Source organism: Malaclemys terrapin, chromosome 5, assembly GCF_027887155.1.
Source record: "Malaclemys terrapin pileata isolate rMalTer1 chromosome 5, rMalTer1.hap1, whole genome shotgun sequence".
NCBI classification, from domain to species: domain Eukaryota; kingdom Metazoa; phylum Chordata; order Testudines; family Emydidae; genus Malaclemys; species Malaclemys terrapin.
In genome coordinates, this window is record NC_071509.1 from 107222531 (window position 1) to 107237435 (window position 14905).

General features: G+C 39.2%; 1 protein-coding gene across 2 annotated transcripts in view; it reads left to right on the forward strand.

Moving 5' to 3' along the window:
• The window catches only part of HSPA4L (heat shock protein family A (Hsp70) member 4 like), a 60760-nt gene extending 46074 nt beyond the window's left edge, over positions 1 to 14686 (forward strand). For both annotated transcript variants that reach the window (XM_054028996.1, XM_054028997.1), the window contains 5 exons: positions 2011 to 2136; positions 3843 to 3950; positions 5399 to 5518; positions 7040 to 7201; positions 7793 to 14686. In XM_054028996.1, coding sequence (XP_053884971.1) covers positions 2011 to 2136; positions 3843 to 3950; positions 5399 to 5518; positions 7040 to 7201; positions 7793 to 7987 — 711 coding nt within the window. In that variant the 3' untranslated portion in view covers positions 7988 to 14686. The remainder of the gene's footprint in view (positions 1 to 2010; positions 2137 to 3842; positions 3951 to 5398; positions 5519 to 7039; positions 7202 to 7792) is intronic.
• The last annotated feature ends 219 nt before the right edge of the window (positions 14687 to 14905 follow it).

The window sequence follows — 14905 nt, forward strand, 5'->3', positions numbered from 1 at the left end:
GCGGACCGACTCAGCAGGTCCTTCCAGACGCACGAGTGGTCTATCCGTCCGGACATCATACATTCCATCTTCCGGAGGTGGGGGTTTCCCCAGATAGACCTGTTTGCATCTCGAGACAACAGGAAGTGCCACGTGTTCTGCTCCCTACAAGGTCGAGCTCCGGGCTCCCTCTCGGATGCGTTTCTCCTTCCCTGGAAAGACCACCTGTTTTATGCCTTCCCTCCGTTTCCTCTGGTCCACAAGGTACTGCTCAAATTGCGCAGAGACCAGGCACAGGTAATTCTGATCGCTCCAGCGTGGCCGAGACAACATTGGTACACCACACTGTTGGAACTCTCGGTTCAGACACCGATCCCGCTTCCATTATGTCCGGATCTCATTTCTCAGGACCACGGCCGGTTGCGTCACCCCGACCTGCAATCACTCCACCTCACGGCGTGGCTGCTCCATGGTTCACCCAGGCAGAGCAGCAATGCTCGCACTCTGTCCAACAGATTCTGCTGAGCAGTAGGAAGCCCTCAACACGCACCACGTACCTGGCCAAGTGGAAGCGGTTCTCCTGTTGGTGCGAACAACGAGCCACGTCCCCGTTGCAGGTACCCATTCCTCTCATTTTGGAATATCTCCTCTCCCTAAAACAGCAGGGGTTGGCGATATCTTCAATTAGAGTTCACCTGGCCGCTATATCGGCCTTTCACCCAGGGGAACTCGCGTCCTCGGTATTCTCTAACCCGATGGTCGTTAGGTTCCTCAAGGGCTTAGACCGGATGTACCCACAACAACGTCAGCCCGTCCCGACGTGGGACCTCAACCTGGTTCTCTCCAAGCTCACAGGTCCTCCATTCGAGCCACTGGCCACCTGTTCACTTCTGTACCTATCCTGGAAGACAGCCTTCCTCGTAGCCATCACCTCAGCAAGGCGTGTTTCTGAACTCAGGGCGCTTACATCTGAGCCCCCTTACACAGTTTTTCATAAGGATAAAGTGCAGCTTCGTCCACATCCTGCCTTTCTCCCTAAGGTGGTTTCTCCTTTTCATATCAACCAGGATATATTTCTCCCGGTCTTTCATCCTAAACCACATGCCACTCGCCAGGATCAACGTTTGCATTCCCTGGACGTACGCAGGGCCCTGGCCTTCTATATTGACCGCACAAAGCACTTTAGAAAGACGACGCAACTCTTCGTTGCAGTGGCCGACCGAATGAAAGGCTCACCGGTCTCCTCACAACGCCTATCCTCCTGGATTACGTCTTGCATCCGGACTTGCTATGACCTGGCAGGTGTCTCAGCACCGCACCTCACCGCTCACTCCACGAGGGCGCAAGCTTCCTCGACTGCTTTCCTGGCACATGTTCCGATCCAGGACATTTGTAGAGCGGCGGTTTGGTCATCAGTGCACACATTTACAGCTCACTATGCACTAGTGCAGCAGTCCAGAGACGATGCTGCTTTCGGATCAGCGGTTTTGCACACAGCAATGTCTCACTCCGACCCCACCACCTAAGTTGGGCTTGGGAGTCACCTAATGGAATGGATATGAGCAAGCACTCGAAGAAAAGACGGTTACTCACCGTTGTAACTGTTGTTCTTCGAGATGTGTTGCTCATATCCATTCCAAACCCGCCCCCCGTCCCCACTGTCGGAGTAGCCGGCAAGAAGGAACTGAGGGGGCGCCGGGTTGGCTGGGGTATATATTCAGCGCCATGAAGGCGCCACTCTAGGGGGCTCCACAGCCGACCCGCCGGTGTTGCTAGGGTAGAAAATCTTCCGACGATCGTGCACGCGGCGCGCACACACCTAATGGAATGGATATGAGCAACACATCTCGAAGAACAACAGTTACAACGGTGAGTAACCGTCTTTTACTATTAGCTCGAGTCTGAAAAAAATCTGCACAGCTAGGCATAGCTTTCTACAGGATAACACTTACATTTTTAATTTTGCACTCTTTACGTTTCTGTGCATCAGATTTAAACTGATTTTGAGCTTTTTCTTTTCCCCTCCCATAGGGGAAGATGATGATGCAAGACAAGCTAGAGAAAGAAAGAAATGATGCTAAGAATGCTGTTGAAGAGTATGTGTATGATTTCAGAGACAAGCTGTGTGGTGTCTTCGAAAAATTCGTCACCGAGGAAGTAAGGAGCCAGATATAAATTTATAACAGTTCTAACATTGAACTTATTATTTAATACTGAGTATGGTATAGTTCGGAGCTATATGAATTAAGTAAGTACAGCTTTTCTTTTGGGGCTTCTGGTTAATTCCTTGGAGAAGTGCACTAGCCTTAAAACATAGGAATACTAACTATGCAACTCAGTTCAGTTTTGTTCCATTTTAACCATCATGAGTCTACTGACGCTAGTTCTGTATGAGAGAATTCTCTAGATGGTAAAGATTTGTCAAGTATGGGGGTATGTCATCCTGGGGTCTAACTACAGTCAGGCTCAAATGTCACTTGTCTCCATGAAAATCTAGAAAAACGTGACATATCTGTTAGTATTTGGTCCCAAATGGAGTGAGCATTTTTGAGGAATAAAATGAGAAGTGGCACAAACAAAGCTTGCCCCTCTTGATATCTTTAACCTCGCTTTCTCCTTAGCCTGGAAAGGTATTTCATATTGGGAAAAAGCTGTTGTTGGGTTGGTACGTCTTGCAGGCCCAAACCAGAAATGCCAGACAGAACACCAATTTATCCCCTCTGTGTCTTACCATGTGTTTGGAGGCTGCATCCAGTGTTCCTTGATTGTCTTATTGTGGTGTCCCTGTGTCCAGTAGCTGCCCAAATAGAAATCAGCTACAACTCCCAAGCAGCCACTTTGGCTAACAGCGACACCAAACTTACTAAAAAGCAACAAAGAGTCCTGTGGCACCTTATAGACTAACAGATGTATTGGAGCATAAGCTTTCGTGCGTGAATACCCACTTCGTCAGCGTCTGATGAAGTGGGTATTCACGCACGAAAGCTTATGCTCCAATACATCTGTTAGTCTATAAGGTGCCACAGGACTCTTCGTTGCTTTTTACAGATCCAGACTAACACAGCTACCCCTCTGATACTAAACTTACTGTAAGTGTTGATACCAAAGCCTGCTCCAGTGGTTATTTGGGAGCATAACTGATGAATGCTGTACTAGACCACAAGTACATGTGGCGCAAAGCCCTTTGAAGAGTAAATTAAGGGAGAATGAGGCCTCAGTTTTCTGCCAGACAAAGCCCAAGAATCATCTTAAACATTTTACTGTGGTGGAAATACTGAACCAAATATTGTCAATATCTGCTTTTTATGAATGAACAAGGGTGGCTGTAATTGGTAAAACCATACTACATAAGTTACACTTTAGCTGGCTAATAGCTTATATGTAATTTATTGAAGTACTGCTATTTAAACTCTTGCCAGTGCCCCATAACCTTCTTGTGTACAAATATATTACCAAGGAGGAGAATTTGACAGAATTAGAAGCTTAAGATACTTTGTGAATATAATTTAACTTTAGAGAAATCCAAAATTTCATTATCAGTATTCAAAAAGGAATATGCAAAATCTCGGTTACAGTAAATTACAAACCTGATTAGTAAAGATGCAATATGTCACTGCACTAGGATGTATAGCGTAGGCTTAAAATCCTTGTGGTCAGTCTTTAGTTTCCCCCACTTGATTTTCTAGCTAATAATGAACTGGCATGTGAACCCAAAATTCCCTTTCATATTCAGTAGATATGAATTAATTAGGACATTTTTGTATTTGTCCTGCTACCTCCTAAATTCTGTTCTCTTCATAAAGAGAGAGCTTTTCTGAATGATTTTTTTTTTTTCACTATAAAAATCTTAACTTGCTTTTTAGGAGTCCAGTAAACTGACCTTAATGTTGGAAGATACAGAAAACTGGCTTTATGAAGATGGGGAGGACCAACCAAAACAAGTATATATGGACAAACTTCAGGAATTAAGAGTAAGTTTTTTGTTTTTGTGGGTTTTTTTGCTTTTACAGAACACACTTTTTTTTTTAAAAACCTCATCATTAAAGATGAAATACAGTGATCCCTGTGTCTGAGCATGTTTATCCATTAAAAAAGCCCTTTAAGCATGTTCATGAACACTGGTATCAGGGAGCGTGATTCAGGATTAATGAAATCTTAAACTAGACACCCACATTTGCATCTGAAAATGTTTTTATGCTGTTGTGTGCAATGAATAGAGTAATTAGAATTTAGTGTACCACAATTGTCTAATATTGTCGTTGTATTTGAAGATTATTTCATACCTTGATTTTTGTCAATTTTTTTGCCACCTATTGAATGTCACCAGTAGGTGCCACCTGACCAAGTGGCACAAGGCTTTTCTGTGACTCTTGTAACTACTTTCCAGAAACACAAAATGTTAAATCCATATTTTTAGAAGGTCTTGTTAAAAACACTTTCTATGTGATAGACCTTAAGATGGCAATCTTCGTTTTTTTAATTCCATTGTGCTCATAGCTGAAATCTGCTTTGTTGCTGGCAGTGGGGTTAGGTGCCTCAGCAATGATTCCTATCATCATGGGCATTCTCTACCTTTCATAATTTAAAATCTTGGACACATAACTCTTAATAACCTCAAATTGAAAAATGCTTCATTCTCAAACAGTGTAGTGAAACTGCTGATTTAGTACTCTGCTGTTATCTATTTAGTGTACACTCCCTCCCCCCCCCCCCCCAAAATTAAGCCAGCATAATGAAAAATGTTTACAAAATCTTATGGGCAGTAGGTGAATTCTGAAAAATGGCTGCTGCACTGAGCTTTTGCTGATTGCCATAAGCCAACTGGGGGAGCTAGATAGATAGATGAGATTCAGACTGTGACTGTCCTGTAAGACTGAGAAAGTAAGCACTCTTTTACGAACAGGAGTATTTTAAAGAATGCATAAAGGAAGAAAATGTAGATTCTGGCAGTTGTCGGTTTCCTGGAGTTATTTGGCTTGTTGCCTACTAAATGATTACAATCGAGTTGTGACCTGTTACAAACCAAGAGTGTCTTAGAAGGATAACAACTTGAAATCTAATAGACTTCAAAAATATGTTAAAAGTAACTCCATATATTACCCCAGCCAACTTTTGTGGCACTCAAATCCTATTTCCTTATTTCTTAGATGGTTCTTCCTGTTATATAAGTCTCTCACAATATTAGTTCTAAGTGTAATCTCTGGGAAAACATTTTACTGTAGGATATTCACCCAGAAAGGGACATGGTATTTTTACCTTACTATCACATTCAGTCACTGAGTTGGCTAAGCATAAATGTTTGCAGGGGAAAGAAGTGCTTAATTAAAAGTGCAGTTTTGGAATTCTTCAGAACTTAGTTTAGTTCTGTTTTGGAGGTAATTATACAATGTACCATGGTCTTTGTATTTTATACTTACAGAAATTTGGTCAGCCTATTCAGGAAAGGTTCATGGAACATGAAGAGAGACCAAAAGCTTTAAATGACCTGGGAAAGAAGGTCCAGCTTCTAATGAAAGCAGTAGAAGCATTCAAAAATAAGGTACAAATTAATACAGTTGGGGAATGGGGGTTATCTAGGCGAGTAAAACTTTTTTTAAAAAACTAAGGGCTTGTCTACACTTAATGCTGCAGTGGCATAGCTACACTGCTGTAGTGCTTCACGGAAGACATCATCTGTGCCAACAGGATGGCATCTCCACTTAGCCTAGGTTGTCCACCTCCCTGAAAGGCAGTAGTTATTGACTGCAGAAGCCCATTGACATAGCGTTGTCTACAACGGGGGTTAGGTTGGTATAACTGTAACACTCAGAGTTGTGAATTTTCCACATGCCTGAGAAAGTTACACTGACTTAAGTTGCTAGCATAGACCAACCCTAAGTCTAGAAATAAAGTTTTCAAAGGCACTTGCAGTATATACTCTATCATAAACCGACCCCCTCAAGATGGATAAGTAAAAACGGAAAATTTTTATGACCTGTTCATAAGCCAAACGTATAATTTGGGGGTCAGCAAACTTTAGCTCTCAGGCTATCAGAATAAGCCGCTGGTGGGCCGACATGGTTTGTCTACCTCTAGCGTCCACAGGCGTGGTGGTAAACCTAAGTAAACAAAGTGTCCCGGTGCACCAGCTGCTTACCCTGAGGGGCTGGGACAGCAACGGGTGAGGAAAATTTTGGGGGGGGAGAAGCTGGGGGTGAGGGGAGTAACCTCTGTGACCAGACCCCACCCTTAGCCTGGGACCCCCCCTACTCTCCCCTTCCCATCCCTTCCCACCTTATCTGGGGAGGGTCAGAGGAGGCTCTGGCCTGGCTGGTGCCCAGGCAGCTCGGCCACAGCCTGCTCTGGGGGGCAGGGCCAAGCGGCTGCAGCCTGCCAGCCCTGGGGCTGCAGCTGCTTCAGAGGCTGGGGGGAGAGCAGCGTGGCCAGAAGTGGAGAGACTCTGGCCCCACCTCTTCCCTTCTGGTTCTGCTGGCTCCCCTTGCTCCCTCTGTTGGGGGGAGGGTCTGTGTCAGTTCATAAGCCGATCCCCTTCTCTGGTGCTTCCCTTTTTTTCTAAAAAAATTCAGCTTATGAACGAGTATATACGGGAGGTGCTTTTAGAAATACTATCCTAGAGCTTGAGGAAAAGGGGTTTCTTTGTATCAGTCAAATGAAATAATTCAAGATTTCAGTCTTGTACTTTAAGTGTAATTTTAGTTGGTGGGGATTGCCAAAGTGCATATGTTAAAATAAACTACTTATGGAAACTGATGTGATCTATTGAACCATATTGGGCATCAAAGAACAGCTAATGGTAAATTTACAGAAATGTAAAATACAAATTTGTGTTTTCTCTAGAGTGCTGTCTATAAGAGTAACTTGAAGCACTTAAATATGAACAAAGATGAAACCTCCCTGTAAGGATTTTTTTGAGAGCCAAAGCTTTTCTTCCCTCTAAACTTTAATTCATGCATGGATTTATCATAGAAATTGTTGTCGTGCAATCCTGTAGACACCTTTTACCAGAGTGAGCCCCATAAATTAATTGTGGTGTTTTAAAACAAAATACTTCTCGTCTTAGGATGAAAAATATGATCATCTTGATCCTGCTGAGATGGAGAAAGTTGAAAAGTGTATCAGTGAAGCCATGAATTGGTTGAACACCAAAATGAATGCCCAGAATAAACTAAGTCTGACTCAGGATCCAGTTGTGAAGGTGGCAGAAATACTAGCAAAATCTAAGGTAATGAAGCATAATTGTACCTATGACATCCTAATATAAGGGAAGAAATTGATAAATATTTATGGAAGTCACATGAATCTCAGACTGGAGAGCAAAATGGGGTAGCGGAGATTAGGGGTGGTCCTGTACTTTTGCTAATAGGCTTTCTCCTAGTCTTGACCTAGAATAGTAAGTCTACAGGGATTTTTCACCAGAGACCTGAATGGGAGGGGTGGTACCTTTATTTAGTGTCTGACTCAATCCTACACTTAGTGATATGGGATTAAATATTTCTCAGTGACCCTATTTGCTTTATACATTAAGTACTTGGTATTTTACTGCATCAAGCTTTATAGGAAATTGCCAACTATTCCAACTCAAACAATTTCAAAGCTTTTCAGCGAAGTAGAATTAGACAAAGAACATCCATCATGCAAGCTTTTCACACTTTAAACTCTAAAATAGTTCTGTGGAAAATCTGAAATGAAAGCCTCTCAGCTCTGTTGTCCTAGATGTACTAAGGAATACATTTGAGAAGTTACAGTTTAAGTTTTTAAATGCTTGTTTCACCTCTAAATGAACATACTATTTTTTCAATTCTAATATAATTAGGAATTGGATAGTTTCTGTAACCCTGTTATTTACAAGCCTAAGCCAAGGATGGAGCCCCCAAGTGAAGCTCAAACAAAAGCCAATGGTGAACACAACGGACCAGTGAATGGACAGAGTGGTGCTGAAACAAAACCAGATCCAGCAAAGGACAATTTTCAGCAGACCAAACCATCTGGAGAAATGGAAGTGGACTAAATTTTACATATTTCTTTCACTTAATTAAAATAGTGCAAGTAACTACAGGGTCCATTCTTCTTTTATGTCTGGTACCACTACAGCTGTTCAGTTATTCTTAGCCAACTTTCTGTCCTTTGTTCTTTGCAGTAGTTTTGAATGTGTTTTATATTGAGTACCCTCCAATGTTCATTTCCATTGATCCTGCTTATGTGGAGCTTTAGCCGAATGTAGATTGTAAAAGTCAGTTTAAGCTTTCCCAATATATTTTATATCAAACATACAGAATTGATATATAAATAGCAACAATCTACCTTATTTAAAGCTTTTATTGTGGATAAACCTCAGTTCCTTTAATCAGAAAAGGACACTGTATTGCACTACTGATGCTGAAGTGTAGATTTAATTGCATCTTTATTTTGGAAAAATATTGGAATTGAAGTGGTGTAAATATTGCCACTTGAACCACTGACCTTTTTTCTAGTTATTGTACTGTTATTTAAATATTAAAATAGAGGCTAGCTAGTATACTAGTTCATCTTGTTGATGAGAACTGTAAGGTCTTTATATTTTTTCATATAAAACATTCAAGCTTAGAGAGAATTTTCTTAATTTGAGAATTAAGAACAAACAATTATAAAATACTGGTAAATTGGCTTTGTCATTTGTTCAAAATAATATTCTTGGTTGGCCTCTTCATACACTTGCACCAAATGTACCTGTGCTCATGGTAGACTGATAGAGTTACAGTAGTACATAGAATTTGCAAGGACTAACTTTATCTTACACTTTCAAAAGAAACATTGATTTTTTTTTTTATTTGCACTTGTTACATCTGGTTTTATTGGCTAGATTTCCCATCACTTAAAACCAATACATGTTTTCTCAAACAGCACATCTTTGTACACCATTACAGAGAAATAGGTTAAAAAAACCCAAAACCCTAATATTGTTTCATAAACTGGCTTTTAGCATATTTAATTCTAAGGTGTGGATTTAAATCCTTTACATTACTGAAAATTCGAAATGAAAGAAGGGACTATTTACACTATAATTGGCAAATGATCCTTATGATGAGGGATGTTAATGTGTTAAACAGGCAGTAAGTACACCAATTATGTGTGGGGAGCTGAATCATTCCTGCCAAATGTAAGCTGTTGCAGAAGTGTTGAGAAACCAAGGTTTATTTCAAATCTATATTTGAGTTAAACCTAGATAATATGTAAATTTTACATTATAAAATCTCCAACTGATATTGGACAAGGCTGTAGATTTTTTACTATAATTAAAAAATGGCATCACTATCAAAACACTCATAATGAAGACGACTTACAATGGGCAATCATATGATTTGCTTTCACACCTTGTCTTGTCGAGCTAACAGGCTAGTGGGGAAAAATTCTAATCTTAAACTGTTTCCTAGGTTAGTGTAAAAAAGTGTAATTTGAAACAGGAGTAATATGTTTTGAATCAGTCTTTGGTGACTCCTTTCCTTAAATTTTCTTAAGAAATTCTGACATGGTTAGATAGTCACTGGCATACGCAGTAGTGTTGTATAGAGTTGGCACTCAAGGAAGTGCAGGTGGTGTAGCACTTTCTAGAAAAACTATGACAAAATCCCTACTAGGGACTGAGATGAGACCATAAAATGTTATCAGCTTGTAGTCAAGCCTAGCTCCAAATAGTACATTAAACCATTTTGCCACCTCATCCCATTGTTTTTTATCACACATTCCAAAAGTAAGTTGTTCGGTGTCTTTATTCTGTTTTAAGCTTGTTACTGCTGTGGATTGACTCTAAGCAAAGATGTAAACAAATGTCAGGCTTTTTCAGCTCTTAGTGCAAGTGCTTACATTCCATCAGTATATTAATGAAGACTGTACCCTAGACTGTGTAATATGACTGCAGTTCTTTCAGAGGAAAGATGTCTTTTGTAGGATTTGATAGTTTATATGGTCTTGACAAACTATAGAACAGAAGACAAATACTATCTTCAACCTAAAAACAAGATCAATTACATAAATATGTACTGCCATATAAATCACAGCAATAATAAAAATGTTGATGTAATACAAAAGGCTGACACTAACTAGTTAGCCTTTTGTTTTTAGAGACATGTAGTTTTCTGCATTAACGATGTTAGTGGTGACCAAAAACAATCTGGGATCCTGAATCATGGTCACTTTGCCATTTTTCTCTTTCAGACTTCATAAATTCAGACCTTTAATTGCAAAATCTTTTTCTCTCCCTCCCCCAATGAAAAAAATTGACCTTATTTAAAATTTTAGCTATCCTTATGAAATAGGATTTAAAGTAGTTTTTCCACACTTTCTAATGTTCAGAGTTTTTTTCCCCCCTATAGCTACAGTACAGCCTGTTAAGTTAACAAATGTATGACTACATCGTTCAGTCTTACATCCCACTAGTATCTGGCATGGCCTAGTATTCCAAACTGCTCGTAAGCAGGTATTCATAAAACATACACTCAGATGTAACCCAATGTCACAATCAGCTACAATATGTTACCTCCAAGTTAATTTCATTATATTCAAAAGTTATCTGTTAGGAGAGGCTTTGAGACACAGTAGCAAAATAGATGCTGTAGAAATATTTGCATGGTTTCCAAATTGGTTTTAAAAGTTTTTAAAGCATAAAAGAAAGAGGCACTTAATATATTAAGTATAAATGTAAGGACAATAAATATTTGAAGGGTTGTGCAAAATTATCTAGAGTATTCCAAACACTTGTTTACTTACTTGTGTTCTCCCTCAGTCTTTTCTAGGCTTATGATGGTAATGGTTTGCAGAAAATAAGGATATTATCCAAAAGCCTGTCAACTTCTAGATTTATTCCATGAGTAGTAATTGGGTTACCAGGAGTTAAAGCTTCCCCCTTCTGACAGTCTTGGGTTAAAACCTGTAGTCCAACTTTGAAAGCTTCAAAAAAGTGTACTGATATTAAGAGGCCCTGGTCTAATATTCTAGCAGGAAATCTTACCTGAGCACAAATTTTGAAAGGTCTTCTTTGAGATTCATAGAATAACTGCTAGTAATAAAAAAGCCACAATTTTTCAGAATCACGTGTGTATATATTGGCACACTTGTCAACCCTGAGAAGAACAAAGGTATCATCTTAGGCAATGTGACACACCATTAGAATGATACACGTGTTTGGGTACACAGTACTAGCAGTAGTGTATTTAGAATGTCCTGGCCTTATGTTTATGCAATGAAAGAAGGAGATGGTTAGAACTTAAATGCTGGCATCTTAACCTTGATATTTTAGTAGTCCACACATCTGAGCTGTTTTAGAAGACCCCTTAAGTTTTTTTCCTGCAAGGGAAGAGGCAGATGCAGCAGTGCCTCTAAGAATGGCATGGACTTTCTAGATCCAGTGGGAGTCTGTTTTATGGGTATGGAAATAGATGTATTAAAAAAGTGAACAGAGAGGTTTTCAAGAACCATCTTGATTAAAGTTTTAGCTTAATTCCATTCAGTAGCTTAAAATAGTGAAAAATAAAACTTTACATACTGGTAAATAGAACTACAGAGTGAACATGGTGGAAGGCAGAATGTGCAGCTCTTCAGTGGGTTGATCAAAGAAATCAAGAGCTTTGGTTTACAGTTTATTGTGGAGTCATGAAAACAGCTAATTGACTGATCAAAAAATTTTGTATTGTACTGGCTTTCTTAATCTAATCTAGATTTGCATCAGTTTTTGAAATGCACTAGCAAGAAACTCTGCTTCATAATCAAACCTGTCCATTGGTTCAGTATGCAGGAATCTTATTATAAATGGACTGAAAACACATTTTAGAATTTGTTTCCCTACTTCTGATTAAACACAAACTGATTCTACTGCCCTCTTCCTTTGTCTGTCTGTTGACTCTTGCTCATTTTAGTCTGGCACCAAGGCAAGTTGCTAAATAGGATTAAAGAGGCCTTCCTTTCTTTTTCCCATCTCCATGAATTCTCTAATTGATAGTTAAAGCATTGTGCTTCTGTATATACCTGAAATTTACAGAAGGAAAGGTAAGGGTGCTGTAGCATACTACAGCTGTGGCAACACTTTACACCTCCTTTGAAGTACCATGTCTGTCTGAAGGTAATTTAGGTCACCATTACACAGCCTACAAGGGTGAAGCTGAGATGCATCATCACTGAGACAGATCTCAACAGCACATGGGTGCCTGTTACAACTTACATATGCAGTGAGGGGTGGTTTGATACTTAAAAGTGAAAGGAAGTTGCTAGTCTAGCCATCAACCTGTGGCTTTAGCTGTTACTTTTTCAAACCATGGTCCAGTGGTTTCCCCTATAGTCAATTTATTTAATATAGGCTGAAAAAGTTAAACACCTCCCTGTATTTCTTCCTCCTAATAGAGCTCCTCCTTTCTGTTTAGAGCACTTAATATCAGAGTATTTGACTCTGAACAAGACTCAAATATTGCATATTTTCTCTGTCATCATCTTCCCCCCCCTTCCCCAAATTGTTGAATGGAAGTCACTGAGCATGGTCATTTTATCTTGAGTTGAACTAACTGCATGGTCTTACCCAACCCCCACTCCTGCTGTTCCATCAGAAAAAACCTCCCCTTTTGATGTTCACAACATTCTTTTCTGTCACCCTGGCTTTACAGAGCTTGCAATCTGTACCCTACCCCAATGTCTTCACAGATCAACCTTGAACTGTAAATGTCTAAAATAGGGTGGGGTTGTGGGAGCAAGTCTGTTGATCTGCTTCAGAGAAGGCAGCAGATCTTACAGGACATAGTTCTAATTTCATTCCCAGCAGCCAGGATAGCTATGACCTCTGTCCTTCAGCAGGGCTTCTAGCTCCAAAAACCACCACTGATTAATTATTCAATTAGATTTCCATCTTGGAGGAAATTAAGCACAACTCCTCACTTATACCTGCTTTGCATTGTGTGTTATGTATCTGACACCTTCCTGAATATGTACCTTTTCCCTTCAATTTTAAGGTATCCTACCTTGCCTAGGTTTAGGCTTTAATTTCCATTTCCTATTTCAGAGCCGTAGACACCTATTCATAATTATCTTTACTTTTTACCTCTTCCCCTCCTCCCCATTTAACAAATGGACTCAGTCAAATGATGGTAAGAGAATTCCCTGCTTGAAAGGCACTGGATTAACAGCCCTTTAAACTGAAGTCCCTGTTTAGTTACAGGCAGTGATAGTGCCTGGCAAGTTTCCTTACACTATTCTACTGCTTAATAGCCCTTAACTGAGAGAGAAATCTTGCTACTTGTATTTTTAGTACATTAAACTTTCTAAAGAACTATGCATCAAAATGGTGGTCCTGAAAATAGAAAACTTGTTACAGAATATGGGAATAAAAAATCCTATTACCAGAGGGGTAAAATGTTGACTATTCCAGACTTTTCAGTTAAAGGTTATTTTTCATGATACTTTTTCACTTGTGAACACAAGACAGCTAGAGTGTAAATATAAACCTTATATGCTTTAGAAGAATAGTAAAGTAAATGAGTAGATAGTAAAGAATATTGAATGTTTTGCAGTGAATACTTTAGGAAGAATTCCAGGGATCTGGTCAACAATGTCCAACAATCCAACAGTTACATAAATGAGTAAAATAACTAGCATAATTACTTTATAGTTGCATGTGATTGTTAATCTGAAATACACTGCCTCATGAATATTTTCTACTTGCTTAAGTTTTGTTGCTACACTACGATTGACCGGATATAACCATTTAAAAAAAAAAAAAAAAAACTGCTTTTTTTGGGTGTCTACCATGTCAAACATCTACCATTGCATTGCAGAAACCACTGCAATGTTATGATTTGAAGAATGTATTTTAAATTGAAAATGAAGTCTGAACTAAATACAACCAGCCACCTATATTAAAAGTGCTGAAAAGTTGTAGTTAACTGTGGTTCATGACAAGTTAATAGTCATTGGATGTTGCATATTTGTCATTTTTGTTTATGTATTCTAAACATATCTTCAGAAGGCAGGGGGACTGTGTGAAACTTGAATAGACTTACAGCAGTGTTAAAGTATGGAAAATGTTTACTATGTATGTAAATTACATCTTTATATTAGTGATTGATCATGTGCAAATTGACAAATACTTCAATTTATTTTCGAATGGCAACTCAGATTAATGTTGTGTATAATTTATAATAAATATATATAAACCTGCTACTTGAACCATAATCAAGCCCCCCCCCGAGCATTTTTTTTTTTTTAAATAGTGAACCTTTCTGCCATTCCCTTGCATAATGGAAGTAGCTATTCCCAGGATTAATGCTGATTAGAAACGTTAAAGGATTCAGTTTAACAGTGTTTATAATACAAAGTCAAAAAAGATGTAGTGAAACAAAATAGGATATTTCAGATTTTGTGCAGTTGAAAGTTTAAAACAGTAACCCTTATGTTGGCTACATTCTGATGGGAGTTTTCAAATGTGCTGAAAAAAATGCAAGCCATTTTGAAGAGCTAACCTGTACAGCAGAATAATTAAGATACTGTATTTAGACTAAAGTGACTCTCAATCCATCTGTATTTTCTACTACAGGGGTCAGCAACCTTTCAGAAGTGGTGTGCAGAGTCTTCATTTATTCACTCTAAGGTTTCATGTGCTAGTAATACATTAATGTTTTTAGAACGTCTTTCTATAAGTCTATACTATAACTCAACTAGTGTTGTATGTAAAATAAATAAGGTTTTTAAAATGTTTAAGAAGCTTCATTTTAAATTAAAATGTAGAGCCCTCCAGACCGGTGGCCAGGACCCCAGCAGTGAGTGCCACTGAAAATCAGCTCCTTTACTGTGTTTGGCACACGTGCCATAGGTTGCCTACCCCTGTTCCACTATATATTGCTAATCATACTAAATGTGACAGTGATTTTGCTGGCAGCACTCCTGTTGAGCACAAGTGACTTTACCATAGAAA